At 35.1% G+C, this 14,774-nt stretch overlaps 2 protein-coding genes across 7 annotated transcripts; one reads left to right on the top strand and one right to left on the bottom strand.

The window, feature by feature from the left end:
• Positions 1 to 1,029: 1,029 nt before the first annotated feature.
• On the bottom strand, positions 1,030 to 3,588 carry LOC114713397 (glucan endo-1,3-beta-glucosidase 8). Its single transcript, XM_028898027.1, has 2 exons — positions 3,275 to 3,588; positions 1,030 to 2,831 (listed from the first exon to the last, which is right to left on the bottom strand). The coding sequence occupies exons 1-2, from the start codon at positions 3,586 to 3,588 to the stop codon at positions 1,715 to 1,717; spliced, it is 1,431 nt and encodes a 476-aa protein (XP_028753860.1). The 3' UTR covers positions 1,030 to 1,714.
• A 3,446-nt stretch (positions 3,589 to 7,034) lies between these two features.
• LOC114713401 (histone deacetylase 15) lies at positions 7,035 to 14,368 on the top strand. Of its 6 annotated transcripts, none has more exons than XM_028898033.1 (18): positions 7,035 to 7,146; positions 7,355 to 7,595; positions 7,701 to 7,883; positions 8,076 to 8,181; positions 8,787 to 8,863; positions 9,095 to 9,170; positions 9,317 to 9,381; positions 9,668 to 9,723; positions 10,312 to 10,435; positions 10,540 to 10,665; positions 10,785 to 10,835; positions 11,224 to 11,292; positions 11,998 to 12,106; positions 12,652 to 12,731; positions 12,989 to 13,071; positions 13,194 to 13,239; positions 13,345 to 13,516; positions 13,949 to 14,368. In XM_028898033.1, the coding sequence occupies exons 2-18, from the start codon at positions 7,398 to 7,400 to the stop codon at positions 14,059 to 14,061; spliced, it is 1,734 nt and encodes a 577-aa protein (XP_028753866.1). In that variant the 5' UTR covers positions 7,035 to 7,146; positions 7,355 to 7,397; the 3' UTR covers positions 14,062 to 14,368. The 6 variants fall into 6 exon arrangements, with proteins under 6 accessions (XP_028753866.1, XP_028753865.1, XP_028753868.1 ...); XM_028898032.1 differs by having other exon boundaries at positions 7,351 to 7,595; XM_028898035.1 differs by lacking the exon at positions 7,035 to 7,146 and having other exon boundaries at positions 7,174 to 7,595; positions 7,707 to 7,883.
• The last annotated feature ends 406 nt before the right edge of the window (positions 14,369 to 14,774 follow it).

Below are 14,774 nucleotides of genomic sequence, written 5' to 3'. Positions count from 1 at the left end.
AAACACTTGTTACTAGAAAGGAATAGGTATAAAAAAATATATTATATGAAGGATTTAACTCTTTTCATTCACTTTTCTTCTTAATATCTGGATATTTAAGTTGATTGTGACACTGTTTTATATTTCTATAAGTAACTAAGATGTAGCTAGTGGTAATATAACTTAATTGGAGTTGATTAATGCCCTGTTTTAAATGACCTATGAGCAATTATTTAATCATAATTTATAAAAAATAAAATAAATATGTGAGACAAGTTTTATCTTGATTTATGTAAAATGTGCTTATAAATGTTTATAATCGTGATTTCAAACAAGACCTAAGTTGAAATGGATGATTAGCTCTTTGTTTTATTTTGTATTTGTTACCCACTTCATTGAGCTTTTCGTTTAGGTTTAGGAATCGAGATTAATTGGTCTGGTAATGCATAACACCCCTCTGGTTTAACGCTGAGAATACTCATTTACCATGGTCAACCTTGAACACTTTCAAGCTCCACTAATCAAGATGTTTAAAAAAAAAAAAAAAAGGGAACATGCAATTATTAAACTATTCAAATTACTGCTAGTTGGATTTCATAAAGGATTATTGTCGAAACAATTAGTCGATTCGTTGTGGTTAATGTTATATTGTTATCAGCCAGAGAATAGATATTTAAAGAGTGTTTGGGTGAAAATCAGACCATAGTTTTAGAAATGATTTTACGAAGTTCAAGATAAGTATGTGAAAAGAGTTTCGTTTCAATTGATATGAAGGTACTTAATAGAAAATATGGAAACAGGTATTTTAGGAAAAAATGATAAAATATGAGTTAAAATATTTTGGGAATAGCTTACTATATTATCTTTAGGCAAGTGTCAAGATATTTTGTTAGCAAGTTGTTATGCAAGTAGATGCATTTTCATTGCAAGTGTCAAGATATTTTAGCAACTTGTCATGCACGTGATGTCTTTTTCTTTTATTATTTGCAAGTTGATGGAATGAAGCATTAGTCTATAAATAGGAGATCTTGTGTGCTTTGAAATCAGACATTTGATGAATGAATTTGAGGCTACGTGATTTCACTCTCCCTCTCTTCTACTCATCTCTCCCTTCTAAATCTGTCTCCCTCCCTAGTCTGTTCGTTCTTCCCCTTTCCCTCCTCTGTTTCTATCCATTTCTCATAAAATCCCCACTGTTTACAGTAGTTCAAGGGAGTGTGAGTGTGTGCTGCATCAGTACTTTTTTAAAATGCTCTTGGGACATTCCGAACACTCCCTTACTAAAAAATTGGAAAGCATAAAGCATTCAATTTCTTTGTTAATTTGCCAGAAATTCTAGGTGCTATCACTTCTTACTCTCTCTTGCACAATAAATGTAACTTAAATCTCAAACCTTAGAATGATATACGTAGCAAGATGCAACATTCCGGTATCAATAAATAAATACTCAATTGGTTAGAAGCAAGGCTCCACACAACATGAATGATATTTCCAAGAAAGATACAGGCTGGACAGAAACCCATATCATTGCTTGCATTGCCAAAGCACTGAATGTGTGTGTGGAACAAAAAAAGGAAGAGAAGAAATTATCCAAAAGTGTCCAGTGGGAAACCTAGAATTTGCAAATTCTCTACTCTAACACAACAAATTTAAACGCTCAAAGTGAGCCACTCAAATAAAAGGAAAATCTGAGTCTGTAATAACACATTTTGAATTGACTACTTAAACCTATCAGTTACACCAAAATCAAAATCAAAGTACATAAACCCACAGCATTCTTTAGTATATCTGATAGCCCTCCATGCATCAATGAAGAACCATAAGAAATCATTACTGGGAACTGGCATCCATTTTCTGATGGATCCTTATCTGTTACAATAGCCAAACCAGAGAAATCACAATCCCAGTCCCGTTGGTTATGTACTTGATAATACATGTTGAAGGCATAAGATGCATTCCCTTGGAGGGTCAGATTATTACAAGAAGATCCATAACCCAAAGAAGTACAATCAGATAAACTACAAGCATAGTCAATACTATGAGCCAAGAACAGTGCATTAGTATCAGCATCAGTGTTCAAAACACACCATTGTCTTTCCATATATTTTATACCATGCACAGGAACTAGACCCTTGTTTAGTTCTTGACCTGTTAAGTCTAGTTCATACTTTGGCTTCCCATCAAACTCAAAAATCCCCCAGTGCCTTTCAAACAAGCCAGGAGCAACACTTTTTGCGTTCTCATCAATGAGGCTGAACAGATATATGTCAATGATCCCTCTCCTTTTAGGGGAACCATTTCCACTCAGAACATGTTTAAGCAAACCTTGGTTGAACCTCTTTGCATTTTGAATGTTGGCATTCTTATCACCATCTGTTGGCCAGCCTACTTCCCCAACGAGGACTTCCATGTCAGGGTACCCGGCCTTTGCTAAAGCCCATACAAGAGTGTCCAGATTGGCATCAAATACATTAGTGTAAACTGAACTTCCGTCTCTAAGAGGCTTGCTGTTTCCCTCAAAAAATGCAAATTCAATGGGGAAGTTGTCGTTGCCATAAAGACTAAGGAAGGGATATATATTTACACTAAAAGGGGAATCACATGAATACAAGAATTGGACGATTTCAATTGTGAGGTCTCTTATTTCAGGCCTGAAGTCACCAGCTGATGGCACTGGATTTGATACAGGGGAAAAATAAACGTCTGCATTGAAGGGAACTGTGACTTTGACCTTCGAACCCAAGCCAGCATTATAGAGTGATGTTTGTATATTCTTTAGAGCTGGGAAAGTTGTATGTAGATAAGTGCCATTATATGCTTCAAGGAAAGGCTCATTACCTACGGCAACAAACCTGCAAATTGCAAACTGCAAACATCATCCACGCAAGAAAGAGTAGTTCAAATACGACTTTAAACATGCGAAAGAAACTGTTACAAGTAAACAAGAAGAAGATCATCTGAAACCAGTTAAAAGCTGCTGTTTCCCTTTATTAACTGCATCTCAATTATTAGAATTCATACCAGATGAACATTTCATTGAAACTCAAACCTTCAGATAAGGTGTCTGTGGTTTTGTGGTCACTTAATGACCTCTACGAAAATTTGCGATACGGCCAAGAATTTGACTAAGAACAACGAAAGGTGAGCAGAATCTTTAATCGAAAATTAGATATCACTTTGGAAAATATGAAATTTAGACAATTAAATATCAGAATATGGGATACCATGCAACACTTTCGTAGAACCAAAAACTATCAGCTAGGCAAAATGACAAACACTACTAGGACTACTCAACTTGATATTGACTCCACCAGGATATAAGTAACCGGTCACATTTTCAGCGACCCAAGAATCTGCAGCACTAGGATTCTTACTCATCTCCTCCAACATGTTATTAGGGATTGCTAGCATCACTTCGATATCAGTCCCCAGCAGAGCCGCCATGATCCACTCATCCGCATCAAACAGCTTCAATTTATCAAACCCATTTTGCTTTAGCATTTTAACCACCTTCTCAGGCGGAAGCTGGTGTGTAGCCATGGTTCCCCAGTTCACGCCAACGGCAAAACCCCTCGGGGCCATGGCACACAAAACGAAGAACAACGCCATTATTAGGTGGTGACACCTAAAATCCAATGCCATCTTTAGATTCTTTTCTCGATTTTCAGAAGGGGTTTCTCAAATCTTCCGCAAAGATTCAAGAATAATGAAAGATAATGAAAGAAGCTAAATAGAATGATGGGGTTGAAGTATCAATCAAATGAAAGAAAAGGGGCAGGAGATTCTCTTTGTAGCAGAACTTTTATGGTCGCGATGGTCTTTGCTCGTGGGCATTTGTGCCTTAACAGAGAAGGTACAATATGACCCCCAGTAGCTATAATTTCGTACAAGAAGAAAGCAGAAGATAAATATTCGTTATTAAGTTAGTTATTCAGTTACGATAGTCACTGGCAAATGCCAGCATGAGTCGCAGTATCGTTATAAGCTCTTTCATCTATCACACGCGTAACGATAATGTTAAATACATATTAGAGGGCTGTAAAGCCGACCAAAAGTGTCTCTCACAGTACCCAAAATAAAGTAAAAGCTTCTTATTGGCCATAAGATTCAATAAACAATTAACCATAAAAGTATAAAACACTCTTTTGGACCCTCTTTTTGGCCAACAAATGCTCTCTAAAACCTTACGAGAACAATTTGCATCTGTGGCTGACACAAAGCGCCACAAACTTTAACCCCACCCAAAAAAACAAAGATTATCATATATTTTAATTCTTTTCGAATAATGTAATACAGATATATTAGTGGTATCATGGTCTCATGCCACATTTATATCAGCTAGCGTACGATGTTCAGTGCTGTGTGCGCAATGTGAATGCGAGGACTCTTAGCGGGCCAAATATGAATTTATGTCACAAAGTGCACATGCATTGACTGGGCATCCTCACAGAGTTGAAGAGAATCCTCTATTTGCCAACTTTCCAGCAAACGCTTACGTGCTGCTTTTGCCTGTTGATCCTTTTGCCTGATACCGATCGATCTCTTTTACAAACAATCGTCACGTTGGGGGCAAAGAAAATGATAGATATGGAGGAGAAGGAAAGTGATACTCCCTTTGGTCTTACATATAAGATTTTGCATTATGAATTAGATCTTATATTTAAAACATGAGATAGTATAGTGTGTGTGTATAATTGATCTTTGATATGCAAGTTCGGCGAAATCATTCAATTGAGTGTGTTTTATAGTCATCTAGATTGTCTCTAATAAAGTATTCTAGTTGCATGAGATTTTTTTTAGACTATTTTTTGGCCAAATCTGCTTGATTGTTTTTAATTAAGATTGAAGGTTTGAATTTTAAGCATGAAAGATTAAAATTAAAAAAATCGCACTAAGAAACCTATTTTTCATTGAGTCCATCAATGTTCAATATATGTTAATTAGTACTAAATACTGCTAATTTGTTAATTAATACTAAATACTATATTTAATACTCTTATTTGTTGATTTGCAGTTTCATAAATGCTACTCTTCCGGTCCTTAATATAAGACCCATTTAACTAATTTGATTATATTAAGAAAGTTAGGTAAGTTAGTTAATTATAAGAAATATGACACATTTTTTCTAAAACACCATAATCATCCTTCTTAATACTCCCTCTTCCTTTTCCACCTGATTATAGTTGAAAGAGTATCCATAGAGGCAATTTAGAAAAAAACTGATAAATATGAGAAATGGGTCTTATATTTAGAGCCAAAACTAACTCAATAATTAGGTCATATATTAATGACCGGATGAGTAATAGGCCAACGAAATTTGTCTAGTTATAGACGAAGAAAATGTACCTCGGTAAAAATTTGTCTATTTGTTGGCTAAACCACATTCCTTCTGTTGAAAATTGTAGGACAATGTTAATTAACTTTCACTCTCAAGAAAATAGTTAATTAAAAACCACATACCCTTTCTACACCTAACCTTATTTAATAGGGTAATTTAATTACCAATAAATATGAAATTTTTCCTCAGTTTGATTATTCAGTGAGAACATTTATAGAAAAATCAGTGATTATTCATAGAAAACACCAAAATGCCTTGTTTTTTTTTTTTTGCCAACAAAAGAATGCCTTGTATTTTCAGATATTTAAAGGGTTAAAAATGGATAGAGCGTATCGCCTTTCATGTCATAGATCTCCTTGACTAATATAACTTTAGAGTGACGAGTTCAAGGCAACTCTGAATTTTCAAAGATATCTCTTCTAGGCCTTGTTGTTTTATTTCTATGTTGGAAGCCTATAATTCCAGGATAATGATTCCATACACCTAATCTAAATATAAAAAAAGAAAAAGAAAAATTAAATACGCAATATGAAGTGAAAGGATACGGTTCATGTCACAGGACAAATGAGAAAAATTTATCTTGATAGCATGGTCTTGTAATACATATGTATAGTAGTATAATTTTTTTTGGTTTGCTAAATTCGAACAGAGGGTGCCACCGTGGCACACTCTTCGCGCCACTGTACTGCAAAAGTGCTATTCACCTTCGAATATTTTCCTCCCACTTCTAAAAGGGTGTTTAGATTATGCTAAAAAAAATATTTTTACGTAAAATGAGATAAATTTTTTTATATATTTATTTTTTTAACTATTATTTTTTTTATTCAAACACCCTATAAATCATATCATTCAATACACTAATTTTGATTTTTAAGTATAAAAGATAGTTTGACATTTAATTTATTTTTAAATATAAGATTCAAATATATTTTGCTTTTCATATTTATTCATTTTTTAATATAGTTTTTATAATAGTTACATATGCCAAACATTTCATCAAATAATAATTTTAACTAATAGATATGATTAATGAAGATATTTTAAAAAGATAAGACTTATTTATTATAAATAATTAATTTAATTATTTTTTAATATACTTAAATTAGTCGATTGGTATTTATATTAAGAATCGGAAACGGTAGTTTTTATGTTATTCTATGTGGATTTAAGTGGATAAAGATACTCATGCCAAAAAAAAAAAGTAGATAAAGATACTGCCTGTGTAATATCAATCACAAACATTTTAAACGATTTATATTATTTTCATGGAAAAATAAATGTCAAATTTGAACTTAACATTTCAATGGTTCCGCTTAACAAATTTTGCCTAATGATTTTGATAATTTATTTGGTAGGAATCGCTTCCCTCGATATTCTGTGGGAGGTTATTTTTATTTTTATTAATTAGTTTATTACTTGTTTTCACATAAAAAAGTCAATAATTTTTTCAAAATTTAATCAAAAACTTTTCTCATGGCATACTAAATAATTTTTTTATGTATTATATGAAACATAAATAATAATTTATAAATGATGTCATTCTCCAGAAAAAAATATTATAATTTTTATATTCTCTATTTTGATTGATTGAATAATATGTATAATGAACGAGGGCGTCGCTGCTGGTTTCTGCCGGTAAGGCCTCTTTCTTCCTTCGTGCGCGGGTGCCCCTCGTTTTCTTTCTTACCTTTAATGTAGTAAATGAGAGATCCCAACTGTAATTCGTCATCCAGATCTCATCCCCTCCATCCCTTCCACCACCCCTCCCAAAAAAAAAAAAAAGAAATTTCTCTATTCATGCTAGTTGCTACCCACTTACCTGGCAAAAGGTGGTTCCTGTCATCATTTTTTTTCGCCCTTCTATTTTATTTTCTTTTCTCGAATGGAAATATTTTCTTCTTCTCATGTGTGATGTGCTTGGGGATGGATAAGAAACGTATACGTTATAGTTTATTGATTATTTTCTTCGGGTTTTATTACATCTTGGTGCTGCTTTCAATTTTTGTTGCTTAACGCATTTCGAGGGGCTGTAGCTAGGTCATCGCGAAGGAATGTGGTGAAAGGTACATTCTAGTACTGTATGGGTGAAATGGGGACTGAAGCAGTTGAAACGAGTCGTCTGAAAAATGGGGAAGCTGAGAACAGCCTTCACAAGCGAACTGATCAAGTTCCCGCTGAGGGTTTTACTGGTGGATGTGAAAATTCGCTTTCTGACGAGGCTGATGGAAACGGCGGGAATGTTTCAGATAGTCTTGAAGTCGATATACATCCTGATGCTGTAAGTGTGAGTTGGACTTGTAGTTGTATTTATGAAATTTTTGCTTCCAATTGTTGTGTAACTTCTGAAATCTGTTATGATTTTATATATGACATTATCATTTAGCCACAGAAAAGGGCCAGGCAGCAGAAGGAAGTAACTTTTCAGGATATGTATCAAAACCAAGACATGTTTGATGATGACGATGACGACAGTGATTGGGAGCCCATACAGAAGAGTCTAGAAGTCATGAAGTGGTTCTGCAGAAATTGCACGATGGTTAACCTTGATGATATCAGTTATTGTGATGTATGTTTGTTATCTACCCTTTCGCTGTAGGTTATGCTAATTGCTGAATAATGGCTTTTAAATTTAAGGGATTCAGATTTTATCTTTTTTAATGGTTGGTTAGCCATTTTCAACTGCATTTTTGCTTGTAAAATGTTTGCCAGTTCTGTGTGACGAATGGCTTTTGGTAATATTGCTCTATATTACTTGCAGATATGTGGGGAACATAGAGATTCCAAAATCCTGAGCTATGGTTTTTTTGCATCCCCTTATGCTGAAGACAATGATTTGACTGAGGCGAAGCCCAAAATCAAAGAAGGTATAAGGCTTTTATATGCATGATTGGGTAGTTAGATTGCATAATATGATTGATTAGAAATACCGTTATTATCCCTTTATAAATGTGGACCAAAATATTTGAATTTTGTATGTTCTAATTTAGTAAAATGGATAATAGGGGTTGCGCATAGCAATCTTGTTTGGCTTTTCTTCCAAATATGACAAAAGGTTTTGCTGCTCAGTTTAAGCCGCCATATATCACCATTTATTTACTTTATCGGCCTAACATTTATTATTCTGAAAGGGGGTCTGGGGAAACAACCCACCTCATCAATTGTAAGTTTAATGCAAAAGTGGATGGTATCCTAGTCTCTGGATGAGATGTTAGACATCATTAATGGGATGTAAGAGGGTTTGAGGGATGAAATTTTCAATATTATCTTTATGATGTTGTTTACAGGTAATAGGCAAACGAAAAGGATTGGGGGCGCAAAAAAAAAAAGAAAAAGAAATGAATAATTTAAAAGATCCCCAAATATTTCAAAGATCCCAATTTCTAGTGGTTTCAAATTTGGGTGTAGGTCCCTCCCTATTATGCTGCTACATTGTTTGAGATTCATTCTATTTTTGTCCTTATCTTTGTAGAAGTTGGCACACAAGATGTAGCTGCAAGTTCCACCACAGCAATTGGCTTTGATGAGAGAATGTTGCTGCATGCGGAAGTATGGTTCTGATTATTTTTTTTAAATTCCTGTACTCTGCCTTCAAATTGAGAAAACTTGGTTGATTAAGCCATGGTCTTCATTCTGCAATTGTTCACTTTTGTAACGGTGGTTTCTGATAATATTTTTTGTGCCATGTATGCTGTACGGTCACCCAGGTGCGGTGTTTCACTATAAATTTGGTGTCTGTTTATTTGCCTAATTGATTGCTGTGGTGACTGGCTAGTGTAGGTTCAGATGAAGACACATCCTCACCCAGAAAGGCCAGATCGTCTCAAAGCTATTGCTGCTAGTTTTGCTACAGCTGGTACGTATCTTTTGTTAAGATTTGCTATGATCATGGTTCCATGGTATGGTAACTATCATGTTTTATGACATGCATCGGTGTATTGTTACTTTGATTGCATAGTATTAGCACTCCCCTTGATCAATTCACCAATTTGACTCGCACAGGAATATTTCCGGGAAGATGCTATCCGATTTCTGCCAGAGAGATCACTTTAGAAGAACTTCAATCGGTAATTGACTTTACAACATCCTGGAGGCATGGATATGTCCATACTCCATACTGCCTATGCCTTTTGTACTATCTTCTTCTTCTTCTTCTTATTCTTATTATTGTTATGATGATGTTTTAAGTGGTGATTTTTAGTTAAATTAGGGTCAAAATAAATGCAGTCTGAATGAGTGCATTCATGTCCTTTTTGTTCACTTTTTTCCTCATTCCTTTTTCTTACGGTGAATATGAAGGTTATGAATTAGTATTATGGACCCAATTTTAACTGTGACGTTTTGGGATTGAAGGTTCATTCTTTGGAGCATATTGAATCTGTGGAAGTTACAAACCAGATGATTTCTAGGTATGTTAAAGTTCTCCCTCTTCATCTGGGAGTCTGGACATATCTAATGTGCTACAAGGCTGTAAACTGATTTCTTGCTCTCAGCATTAAAGAGGAGCACTTGAACAAGTTTTTTTTTTCCCCGCCCCGGGGGGGGGGGGGGAGGGGGCACCTGATTATGCATATTTCTTTCTAAACAGAGTAGCCTCTTTATACCAGTTGAATTCTAATTCAAGAACTTCACAGGATCTTGAATTCTTTATTAAGATTTTTCCTGTGATCTAGGATGTAAGCTTATCATGACTTTTCCTTTTGGTATATTGTTTTAATACATCCTCTCTTTTTTTTTTTTTCTTTTTTAACTTTGGTTGGCCCTCAACGTTTTTTCTTAATTGTTTTATTGCTGACTATATTATTGGCCCTCTACTGGCCAATGACTCAAACTTCGTAATTTGCATTATTTATTTCCCTTGTTGGGGCCCTCTATTGGACTGGCAATTTGTTTAGTATAAATGTCGTGCCAATGTACTTTCATGCTTTTGTTGGATGCTTACTCGTTCATATGATGTTTTTACTTATCATTACGATTGCTGACTTCTGTGAATGCAGTTATTTCACTCCTGACACATATGCCAATGAGCATTCAGCTCGAGCTGCTAGGCTGGCGGCTGGTTTATGTTCTGACCTGGCATCAGCAATTGTTTCTGGACGTGCCAAAAATGGATTTGCTTTGGTATGAAAATGCTTACATCATCGGTCTGTTCCTGTTATATGGTATTTCAAGTCAGAAACTTTTGATGTTTGTTCTCTAGTAAGTTATGTTCCTAATTAAACCAGGTCAGGCCTCCTGGTCATCATGCTGGTATTAGACAGGCCATGGGTTTTTGCCTTCATAATAATGCTGCGATAGCAGCATTGTCAGCTCAGGTTGCAGGGGCTAGGAAGGTGCTAATTCTAGATTGGGTAAAGTCTATACTCATAATATTTCTATATGAAATTATGTGATTTTCTGAAGTCAGTTTTAATAGGGTATGTGCTATGCTATTAAAGTGAGTGATTTTGCTTTATTATTTCTTTTACAGGATGTTCATCATGGCAATGGGACACAGGAAATATTTGAGCAAAACAAATCGGTGAGCTGTGTGGTTATAGTACTTTATTATTTGCTGTGCATATGAATTTTTTGAACTGAATTTATTTCTGGTGGAGCTAATTTGATGAGCCGAACTTTTGTGCTTTATTCCCTTAACCCAAATTTTGTTCAAGGGAATGCGCCAATTTGTGGTGTTGTTATTGAGTAGTTTCATGAATTTCATGAATATCTGGGGATAATAGTTTTATGTGCCCCTCTATGCCGTGTTTGATTGTTCTTTTAGTTTTAAACCACGCAAAGCCTTAATCTTTCCGTGCATCTTGTTATTTTCTCATGAATTCTATCTTATTTTTTTGAAGTTATGTTTTGGGTACATGAATAATGCACTAGCTTTTTATATTGCTGATGAGTTTTTAACCGTTCTGTAGGTCTTGTATGTATCATTGCATAGACATGAGGGGGGAAGGTTTTATCCTGGTACTGGAGCTGCTGACGAGGTATATGATTGCAGACAATTTTTGAAACTAACCTGCTGCTGCTGGCCATCTCAGCCAGGTGCTTTTTGTTCTGATATAAGTGGGAAATGTGGTTTTCTTTTTCCTTTTATTAGAGTGAATAAGGGTGTTATGATGAGGCTAGTCATATTGTTTACAGCTTATGAATGGTTCGACTCATAGACTTTATATGATATATAAATATCGATATATAGATTGATTTCACAAGCATATTGGGCACAGTGCACCATGTAGAAGCGGTGCATTGGAGTTGATCTGCTAATCTATTTGAAATTTTGGTGGCGTCCCTTATTGTTGTAGTAGTTTGCAATTTCATCAGTTATACGTTTTTTATCCTATTCAATATCAAAGAAATATCGCAATGTCAAACCCATTTACTGAGCTTGTTTTCCAAAATTTAAAATGAATATCGCCTACATCATACATTGTGTTGCTCATTTTTGGACTTGTGTCTTGATTGTTTTGAGCCGTAATGGTATGCTTGCTGTTGATGTATGCTGTTGGTGTTGTTCTTATCCTGGTGAAGTTTGAGTTAGACACTTATTTGTTACGCTTTGCTTGAAATTCATGTGCTTTGGCATATTTAATCTTTTCATCTGATTATCCCTTAAACGTACCATTGTTAGAAATGTTTTTAACTGTGTATGGACTACTATACGTAATAGCTAGTCTGGTTCATTTCCACAGGTTGGTGCCATGGGTGCGGAAGGATACTGTGTGAATATTCCATGGAGCCGTGGAGGAGTTGGAGATAATGATTACATTTTTGCATTTCAGAATGTTGTCCTCCCATTAGGTTAGTATTCATGGTGGTTAACTGACATATTTGGTTCATCTTAATCTTTTGGAATTTCTGTTATAAAAGATTTCATGCTGTGAAGAAAATGGACTGGCTTTGGGAATTTTAGAATCGCCTTTAAGATGGGAATGAACGTTTGATGAGTTAGATGAAAACTGTCATGTCGATGGGTTAGTTCTACATTCTTATATTTACAACTTCCATCTTGTTCTGGGTCTTTGGTTAATTCTTGCGAGGTCCTCTTTGGGCTGCCTTTCTGTGTTCAATACCAAAAAAATTAGACAGAAAATAAAATAAAATAAAGCTGTGATGGAATGTGTGGCAGAACTTCAAAATATGTGAAAAACCTTCACATTTTTTCCGGGATGGCTTAATAAGTATTAAATTCATAAGACTTCTGTAGATGATTAGTCTTTCTTGCCCATGCATTAATTCTTTCCATTTATGGTCTATTTCTCCTTCAGTCCTCCTTCCACCTGATAACATCTTAAGCACATCATATGTGCCTCAACCTCTTATATTGTTTGAATTGTATTTTTTAGCTTCTGAGTTTGCTCCAGATTTCACCATAATATCAGCTGGATTTGATGCTGCAAGAGGTGATCCCCTAGGATGTTGTGATGTAAGAATTTCCTTTATTCACTTTCATCTTTTGGTTAAAAATTTTGGTTGCATTAATGGACAAAATTGCGGGCTTTGTACATGCAATGAATTATAATTGAATGCAGAGTGTAGTCAATCTTGTGCTCTGAATTCCTTTTATTGAATGTGCTGCTTCATTTTTTTTTTTTTTTTTTGAGTTTGTAGAAACGTTCAATTCAATATATTTATATTAAATATGCATTTTTCCAACATTCAAAATTTCATTTGATGATGCAGGTCACTCCCAATGGTTATGCACAGATGACAAACATGTTAAATGCCCTTTCTGGTGGAAAGTTGCTTGTCATTCTTGAGGGGGGGTTTGTAGCTCATGCATTTAGTGTTTATACATACACACATCGAAAGCAATTAGAAAAACACTGCTCCATTCCAATATGATGTGTCTTTCACTTCAACTTGACATTGATGCTTTTTTATGCAGTTATAATCTCCGCTCTATTTCATCTTCTGCCACTGCAGTGATCAAGGTACATCCTTTTGCCCATCATAGTATGTTCTCATTTCCACTTGGGAGTGTTTCCTGGTCTTTTCCTAGTTTCTGACTTGGTAGCAATTATCTATCCACTATGAAGGTATTGCTGGGCGAGAGTCCTGAATTTGAGCTGGAAAATAACTTCCCTTCCAAAGCTGGCCTACAAACTGTTTTGGAAGTCCTCAAAATTCAGATGAACTTTTGGCCTTCTCTAGAACCCATCTTTGGGAATTTGCAGTCGCAATGGGGAATGTACCGTCTTGGAGAAAAAAGTGAGGAACCATCTCTGATCTGCATTTAATAATTTTTTGGCCTTATTTAGAACCTATCCATTTGCAAAACTGCTCAATTTTGGCTTACTTCGAGGGGAAGGAATGGTGAAAGGAGATATTTTATTTTGTTATGAGGGTAAAATGCTATTTTATCGCCTGCATTATCAAGTGATAATAATGAAAAAATAAGTTTAAGTAGTCGCAATCAAATTCTTCTGTAAAAGTATACGGTTTTTCCCCGAAGAGCATATGTTGCTTTGTTAAACTTTGGTTTTTGCAGAACGTGATAGCAAATACTTACAAATTGCATTAAGTTTTGTTTTAAAATAACATGCCTTCCTTCTCCAGATGTCGAAGTTAAAATCCTGTAGTTATGGGAAAATTTAGATTCTAATTACCTGATTATGATTATCATTATTCCTTTACATGTAGGGAAACAGAGAAAGAAGAAACGCCGCGTCCAGCTACCCATATGGTGGAAATGGGGAAGAAAAAGTTTCATATACTATGTTCTAAATGGCCATCTTCGTTTAAAGTCAAAGTGATCTTTTCGGGTGCATGTTAGATAAGTGCAGGCATAACTTGTAAAATTTTCAGCATCCTTGTACATTCTACCTAGATTTCAGGTTAAATATCATTTTTGCTTGACCATCAGCATGGTGATTCTAGTGAAATATTTTCATTTTTTTCCTTTTTGGGTTTTGTTGGGGATTTTTGAGCAAGGGAAGAAAGAAAAAGATGGATGTGAAGAAGAGGGAATGGAGGAGTAAAACCAACTTTTGATGCCGGTTTTTTCCTGAAACACAGGAAATTGATTCAATAGTATGCCCCTCGCAGATGTTATAATAGTAATTGAGAGTTATTTTGGTCCTTTTTTTTTGGGCTGAAATGGTCCTCAACAGGATGTGAAAACACCTATCAATATCAATCAAAGAGATGTTATAAATAAATAAAAAATTAAAGAGAAAATCATAGAAATTTGCATTTGACGGTGGGGGAGTCAATTCAAAACATTTGTTACTACATTGAGCTACATCTGAAGACTAAAGTAGTATGGGATGGGAGCTAAAAGATTGATTCGCTGTGCCGGCCATGCCCATGATCTGACGATTTGAGCTAAATAGTTGGATCTTGTCGGACTTTTCCCTCTGGTTTTGCCCTTTCTCCTCTCTAGCCCTTTCACTTCTTCACTGAGTTAAGCGTGCTGCATGCTGTGTTTTAACCCCTTTTTTTATTATTGAAAAGCTAAGATCGAAGC

This window comes from Neltuma alba, unplaced genomic scaffold, assembly GCF_004799145.2.
Source record: "Neltuma alba isolate B1F8T4 unplaced genomic scaffold, ASM479914v2 tig00011424_pilon, whole genome shotgun sequence".
NCBI lineage: Eukaryota > Viridiplantae > Streptophyta > Magnoliopsida > Fabales > Fabaceae > Neltuma > Neltuma alba.
The sequence above is the reverse complement of the archived record's forward strand: the minus strand, read 5'-3'. Positions and strand labels throughout refer to the sequence as shown.

Coding starts and splice junctions, on each gene's coding strand:
- LOC114713401 (XM_028898033.1), top strand. CDS start 7,398: ATGGGTGAAATGGGGACTGAAGCAGTTGAAACGAGTCGTCTGAAAAAT. Junction 8,864..9,094: donor GAATGTTGCTGCATGCGGAA/GTATGGTTCTGA, acceptor TGGCTAGTGTAG/GTTCAGATGAAGACACATCC. Junction 13,072..13,193: donor CTTGTCATTCTTGAGGGGGG/GTTTGTAGCTCA, acceptor TTTTTTATGCAG/TTATAATCTCCGCTCTATTT.
- LOC114713397 (XM_028898027.1), bottom strand. CDS start 3,588: ATGGCGTTGTTCTTCGTTTTGTGTGCCATGGCCCCGAGGGGTTTTGCC. Junction 2,832..3,274: donor CCTGGTGGAGTCAATATCAA/GTTGAGTAGTCC, acceptor TGCAATTTGCAG/GTTTGTTGCCGTAGGTAATG.